Source organism: Oryzias melastigma, linkage group LG21 (genome assembly GCF_002922805.2).
Source record: "Oryzias melastigma strain HK-1 linkage group LG21, ASM292280v2, whole genome shotgun sequence".
NCBI classification, from domain to species: domain Eukaryota; kingdom Metazoa; phylum Chordata; class Actinopteri; order Beloniformes; family Adrianichthyidae; genus Oryzias; species Oryzias melastigma.
Window position 1 is genome coordinate 17,245,507 of NC_050532.1, and position 7,806 is coordinate 17,253,312.

The 7,806-nt window shown below is 37.1% G+C and overlaps 1 protein-coding gene across 1 annotated transcript in view; it reads left to right on the forward strand.

Moving 5' to 3' along the window:
* The window catches only part of galnt13 (UDP-N-acetyl-alpha-D-galactosamine:polypeptide N-acetylgalactosaminyltransferase 13), a 44,604-nt gene extending 36,998 nt beyond the window's left edge, over positions 1-7,606 (forward strand). Inside the window, exon 12 of the mRNA XM_024286992.2 lies at positions 3,502-7,606. Coding sequence (XP_024142760.1) covers positions 3,502-3,642 — 141 coding nt within the window. The 3' untranslated portion in view covers positions 3,643-7,606. The remainder of the gene's footprint in view (positions 1-3,501) is intronic.
* Positions 7,607-7,806: the final 200 nt, after the last annotated feature.

Consider the following 7,806-nt stretch of genomic DNA (forward strand, 5'->3'; position numbering starts at 1 on the left):
GCTGCATATAAGGACCACCCCTCTGTAACTTTTAACATCTCTAATGGCTTCCCATAGAATAATAAATGTGCATAAATATTTTTGTTGTACGGACTCCCCGAGCGGCCTTTGACCTTCATACTTTGTGCAGGCAACCAATGTGCCGTGTACAGGTTTGACCATTTTTCACCCCCACACAGTCCGTATTTACCCATAAGGGCAGTTGTGACTAAGACTTAACTAGATATAAAAAAGGTAAAATAAAACTGTTAAGTAATATCATTGTAGTAAAATGTCACAATAATCTTTACAGACCTTGTACAGTTACTTCCTCTTATCTGAGAAGGTGCGTCTGCACAAATCTGGAGAAAATCCAAGAGTGTCAACCAAATAATCTCTTGAAAATATCCATCTTAAAAGAAGCCTTAGTGACCGAATCACACCAAGCCACAGCAGCCTGGCACCTCCACCTCACACTGTGCTGTGAGATGGCACCCCATTCTTCAACCAGAATCTGTCACAGGCGGCCAGTATGGTTGTGTTGGTGTTTTTCTGGCACAGACAACACCCAACCTCTTGTGAAAAGCTTTCAGTGGGGTTGTCAGACCTGCTGCCAGACCCTTCCATTCACTTCAATCTTTTTTTTAGGCAGTCTAATGAACCTGCTCTGTGGGAGTGAGCACGGTCATCTTGGAGGGCAAAGTTTGATTCCAGACTGTCGAGATGAGGCTGCTCTGGTGCCAGACATTCATTGAAATTAGTTTTTTTCTTGAATTGTGATTTGTTTCATTGCATTTCAGTGTTAAACCTTCAAAATGTAGCCTTATTTATCACAATTTATTACTTATAATCAATTAGTATATTTACTGTAACTCAAAGTCTTTCATCACTTCAAGTTTTTTCTATTAAAACTCATTACATTCTTCTTACATGTACACCTCATCCTGAAAATATCAACACCTCTGAGTTTGATGGTTTATCCTCTGCATACGTTTTTGTGTTTTCCACATTCTTACTCAGACATTTCAACAGCCACAGGCAGAATCTGAACCCATGACTCACAGGTGGTGACAATCAGGTGCCAATTAAGCATTTGATTGTCAGCACCTGTAGGTGCCAGAAGCTCAAAACAAGAATATATATATAAAACCCTGTCTGGTATTGACAGAGGAGATTTGGCAGGTTTTTCTCTCTGTTAAAACCTATATACCGGTACTTTACTTTTGCTGCTTCATAAACACATGCATTAGCCCTGCAACAAAAAAACTGGAGAAAATTATTTATTGCTGGTAAGCTTTTGTTCAGAATTAGGAACATTTTCTTGACAGTGCAGTGCAATGACAGTTGGAATGACAAATAATCTGTGTGTTTATGTTTAAGCAGGTCATATTTCCTCCTGGGGTTTAAAAAGACTAAAAAAGGAAGCGGATATGGAATTTGCAGTAGCCTCGCATAGATGTTGCCCCATTTGAACTTTTTTATTGTCTGAGATTGGAAGTGACTATTCGCACGTATTAAACACATTCTCATCCCCAAGTTGTCACATATTGACGTTTGGTTAAGGACCCTCCGCGTCACTTTTTGACGTTTTAGGTGTCCCCAACTTGTCGTTTTTCAACGTGCTGGCTGTTCGTAAAAACAAATGTCCGCAACCCTTGGGACGCAGCACCAGATGCAGACTGGTCCTTGGGACACGTCTAGTACCGGTACTCTAACCTGGTAACGGTTTGTGTCCAGTTCTCAATCCGGTACCGGTTCAGGTCCGGTACCATGTCTGGTACTCCATCTGGTGCCGGGTTAGGGTTTGGTTAGCAGGACTGGGTTTGGGTACCGGTGAACTCTGCGTCACGATACTGAAACCGGTACCGGTTCGCGGCTCGGAGGTTGGAAACAGCCAGCATTTGAGTTGGAGACACCCAAAACGTCAAAAAGTGGTCGTGTGTCCTTTAACTCTGAAATTTTTCAAATTGGAATTTCTATAATAAATTCTCCAAAAGGAAACACCACAATTTCGAAAAACTGTAATTTTTCAAAAAAAAAAATTTCGCGCTTGGGTTATAAGTTACCTTTGCGCTGCACGCGGGCCCCAGACTGTGACGTCACCCAAATGCTCCTTTTTAGTAAATCAAATAAAAAAAATACTTGTTCTCATTCATCACCATGTTTGTAATGACTTATCATATGAGTTGGTTTGTGTTTTATCGCAAAATGAGGATTTAATGGAAACTGTGTCATTTCGAAACTGTTTTTTTGAAATTCCTTGAATTTTGATAAAGTTTTGCGCAAATATGTAATGGAAGCGCAGCTAGTGATGCAGAAGGGTCCTTAACCAAACGTCAATATGTGATGACTTGGGAGTGAGAATGTGTTGAATTAGGGCGGGGTTAGGGTTAAAATATGGGCAAGCAATGCACAGATATGCACGTTATCAGGAATTTCCATCAGGTTTTGGGTTTGGTTGCATGTAAAATTGTGCAAATAACATCATCCATTAGGATTTGTATATATAATTGAATTTGATAATATTAGTTCTTATATTTAGGTGAATATTTGTTTATTTATTTGGAACCACATTAGCTTCCACAAAGTGGCTGCTAGTCTTCCTGGGGTCTATAAGCATAAAATGCACAAATTTTGCAAGTTTCACAAAAACTTTAAAAGGATTTCACAAAATTTACAAACCTATTAATCACATTGACATTAAAAGCTAAACATGTTAAAATAAAGTGAAAGCAAATTCATTTATGCATTAATCATACCAATAATACATAGATTTCATAAAAACAAAACTACAAATCATTACAGATATTGTAAGTGTTCCATGTGTGTTAGTTTTAAAATCATTTTTGAAATGATATTTGTTGTTAATAAGCCTTATCCTCCCAGAAAGTTGATTCCATGCAACCGCAGTAGTAGGACTGTTCCTCTCATACAGTCGGACCTTGAAAAAAAGAACAATCAAATCACCAGAGCTACCCTGACAAAGTTGATATTGATAACAATACCCGCTGTACAATAGTATATCAGAAATTGTGGGGATTTTGTTAACCCTTCATCTCTCCTGGGCTTGTTTACATTAAAAGTAATGAGCATTTCATTCTCATTGGTCCAATAAGAGCAGCCAACCATGTATTTTTTTTAAACTCTAACTCAATTTGTTGGACAAATTTCCCTTTATTTTTTCTAAGATTTAGACCTAATTTGGTGAATTTGGACATGTCTTTTTAGTGGTGTTTTTTTTTCTTCTACAGAAACAAAAAATATTATAATATTTGGATCTGGTTGTTGGTAAAATCTCACAGTCTCATAGATTTATTTTTCCATCTGACAAAGGCTAAAATCTATTCTCTGAAATGGAAAAACATTAAGTTAATCTAGAAAACTGTTTGATTAAAATGAACTTTGCTCAGCAAACCAGAATTATCCCATATTTGCCGGTTGCAAATATTTGAGACACGAGTGCGCATCAGCATGTGTTAGCACTCGGACTAACTGCCTTTGCTTTTCTTTTTCTCCTCCCAGCGACTGACCCTGCTGCACGTGAACAGCAACCAATGCCTGGACATGCCGTCTGAGGAGGACAAGATGGTCCCCACCCTGAGAGACTGCAGCGGCAGCCGCTCCCAGCAGTGGCTGCTCAGAAACATGACCCTTAGCGTCTGATCTCTTGACTCCCTCCACGGTTCTGACCTCCTCCTAACCTGGCCGTCATCTCCCTCCCCAGGTGGCTCCTACTAGACACAACATGCACCTCTTCTTGTTGCTGCCTGGACGACAGAGATCCAGAAAGCAGCGGCTTGTGTTTCTCTTCAGAGGTGGAGCCTCTTGCGGCTAAAGCCACTGGTTTGGGGAGGAACCGCATGTGCATTGAGACTTCTCGCCTGACCTCAGCATCCCCGTGATTCTCTAAAGTGGGAGAACAATGCTTTGGGGTCAGTGCATCAGTTCATTGTGTTGGTGTTTTTACTGATGCTGATTTGTCAATCATCCTTTTCCACATCAGTTGCTAGTCAACTAATTTTTTGGTGGATTTGTGAAGAAAATGTTTGTGTTTTTTTTTAAGTCAAACATTAGAAAAATTCATTATTTCTGTTGCTCTAAACTTCAATCCTTATTGATACTGCTGCTATTGTTTATTTACAATTTTAAGAGAGGCTGGATGTGTTTCTGGGAATGCTTCAAGCCGCATGGTGTCATCACCCATGACAACAGCTGCTGGCTTGTCACCCGTAGGAAGGTCAAACTTTATGGTACCAAATTGGAGAGAAGAATGAAGGTACCTTATAGCACAGAAAAAAGGTTGTAGCATCAGAAGTTACTTTTTTTTGGTCTAGTTTAGAGAGTGTAGCAAACCAAGGCTATCAAAGTATCTGTGCGAGGACTGAAGCTGGTCCTCATTTTGATTCCAAAGTCTAAAAACAGAGAATATAAAATCTATTTTTTTCTAATGACTTGTGTGCAAATTTAAGAGAGATTGTGAATGTTAGTCGTGGTGTGTTGCATGTTGGGAGACGAGCACCATCTTTTAAATATCACTTCCATTATGTGAAACTGCTGCTGAGATATTAAATGGTGGTGAGGGGGGGTGCAAAGTATGTTAATTCATGAACTGGATCTGTGCCAAAATATGATCCCTGCAACAAAAAAAAAGCTGTTCCTTTTGGCTCATTTTTTTAATTAAACAAATTGTTTTAAATGTACACACTTGTTGAAGTAACTTCTAATTCCACTATAAACCGACTCTGTTTTGTGAGTCTCTATGATGTTAGAAAGGAGTGCAAACATTTTTTTTTTTTTACATTGGCTACAACTCTGAAATTTGGTGGAATTTCTGTCTCTCTGATGATCTTTTCTACCATAAGGTCCTCTTGAATAAATCAGTAATTGACATTGGAAAATTCCATCTTGGGTTGAGGCACTGTAGATACATTTCTATGACGTAAAGAAGTGCCATAACAGAAGATATATGACGGCAGTAAAAAAATCATCATCTGTCTTCACAGTCCAAGGTGTCCAAACACTTTGAATTTAGCAAAGATGTGACCATACAGTGTGGTATCATGTACCGTTTGTGTTACTTTTAACACCTGTTCATTTTTTAGAGACTCATCTGCGATTGTAAGCAATTTTAACACTTGTTTTCTGGTAGCTTTAGCTCACCAAGGCCACGTTTTGTGTCATATTTAAGTTTAAAAACCCACAACAATGAAAATCTTTTTTTTTCTTTTTGTACCATTCTAGTATTTGTCTCAAAGATGCATCTAAAATATTGTTCACCATTTTGTTGCTCTGATAATGTCGGGTTGGGGTTGTGAGGGACTGTAAGCTAGTGGGAGAGTGTGCAGAGAGTGTTTATTAAAAACTGCAAAAATAAAAGACCACTGGAAAAAATAGGAAAATACCTCCAAAAATGATTGGAGCGGGTCTTGAAGATGTAGAATACATCAGCATTTTTTTTAACAAAGAAATAAATATTTTAGTTTCTATTAAACTGTTTGTCAGTAAGGCCATTTTGTTATTTCATTTCAGTTTCGGCTTCAAGTGACATAGAGATTAATCTAAATTTTGCAGAATATTACTGAGTAAATTTTAGATCAAATCTTACTGGAGAATGTGGTCGCACAAAAAAAAAAAAAAAAACGACAACCCTCATGGATCCTCTTATGCAATTTAGCATAAATTACATAAGATGAAATTTCATCTGGTTGATTACTTTTCAATCCACCAGTTACTTTGTGTTGATTAGATTCTATAAACAGTCATTGCTCACACTTCAGATAAAAAGTCAGCTAGAATGCTGCAGTCCTTATAATTGACCTAATGGAAATATGAAAATCCACAACAGCACATTTTAGAACAGATTGATGGAAGTGTCTGATGAGTCCAGGTAACAAAAATAATTTAAAAAATAGAATTTCAATGACTGCAGATTATAATTGCATACAATTATATGGAAGGCAGTGATGTTATGCACGTCTGATTATGGAACCGACTGAGGAGCACCAGGAACCCTGACGTAACACTCATACACCCAACATACATCAGTATTTTAGCATAGCTTAAATATTTACAATTAAAAAGAATAAAGCATAAAATTATTTCATGCTTTAATTGTCTTAAAAAAAGAAAAACTGTTGATTTTCACACTTGAAACTCTAGTTTGAAGTCCATCGTGCATCTACTGGTTAGATTTTTATTTTTTTGCTTTGAAGTTAATGTAAAGAATTTTGTTAACTGACTTGATTTATCATTTTAATGTCTCATATAATATGTATCTATGTTCCCTGTTATCCTATTTTGGTCAATATCATTTACGGGATGTTCTGTTGACACTTTTTAACTCGTTTTTGCTGACATGTCGATTTGCAAACAGCCTAAATGTAATTTGATTTTTACTGTTAAGAAATCAACCATCCATAAAACGCAAAAACTAAAATCTTCACAGGTACTTAAATGTTCATTAGGGTCATTTTAGGTGATATAGTTAAAAAATCGTGCACACAAGATCATTTCTTTTTTATTTTAAAAAGAGTTTTAAGATAACAAAGGAAAATAATTATATAGATTTTCTTTTCAAAATGATAATTATATAGAAAAATTAATTTGTTATAGATTTGAGATTTTAAGGTTTGGACAAACCACCATTTTGGCCAATCTTGATAAACGTAGGGGGTTGACTTTGTGCCTTCAGGATCCTTTGTTTGTTTTTGATCATCTCTTCTTAGGATTGGTGACAAATGTGGGTTTTTGTTTAAATTTCTTGCTAAATTCTCCATCCCAGTAAAATCTCATTAAAGTTTCATAAGTCACATGACACACTTTTTCATTCAGCAGGCGCTCATGACATACTTTCTGTACCGTGACGTTAGTTGAGCCAGATTGTTGTTCAGAACGGTTGTGGACTAAATGATACAGACGCTGTGAAACACTTGTAAAACAAATAATAGGTTTCTAGTTCTGTTCTTTTTGAATGAAAATGGAAAAAAGACTGTTTCCTAGTAATGAACATCGCTCTGAACAATTATCTGACCTCAGCGGAGGGGACACGACGGAGAGAGAAAAAAAAAACACAAATGCTACTTGAATACTGAGTCCTTGCCAAGTCCCTGCTTGGTATTCAGATTAAAATTTGATTACTTGTTTGATATTACGCATATTCATTGATTGTTTTTGCTTTATTTTAAAGTGCATGTTATTGAAGTGGGAATGTAATGTTTGTTCTGGTTGATGTTCTCTATTTGTATGTTTGCCTTTTTGTAGAAAAAAAAAAATAAAACTTCAAAACATGAAATCCTCAGTTTAACACCCACAGTGACTGGATTTAGTCATACACTTTTCCGACCGCCGTGCAGCTTATTACCAGGCTTCATTTAGTCTGCGTTTTTCAGTGAAAAGCCTCGCAATAGGCTGGCAAAAGAATCGCCTTAAAATGACTGTTCTATTCTGCTTTTGTCCAGTATGAGTAAGGAGTCCGCCATTGTCAACAGATGAAGGTTTGCCTGCCACGGGTTATTATTCTGTGTACACTTTAACTAAGAAAGCCTGACCTTTTAGAGGACTTTGCTTTATTAAAGTCTGAGGCAAAAACGACTCTTTGTGAACAGAACTGACAAAAAAAAAAAAAAAAGGGAGACTCCAGCTGACCATTGAACAGGACGACTATTATAGAGCTCATCAGTATTTTAAAGAGCCCCACATTATTATTCTTTTTGACTCGAGAGCTTTAGCGCTTTGCCGCTTTTGGTACACAAAACAGGTTTTTCCGACACACATGAACAAAAAAAAAATAATAATAATAAAAAGGGGGTTTCTGATTCACTGGAGGAC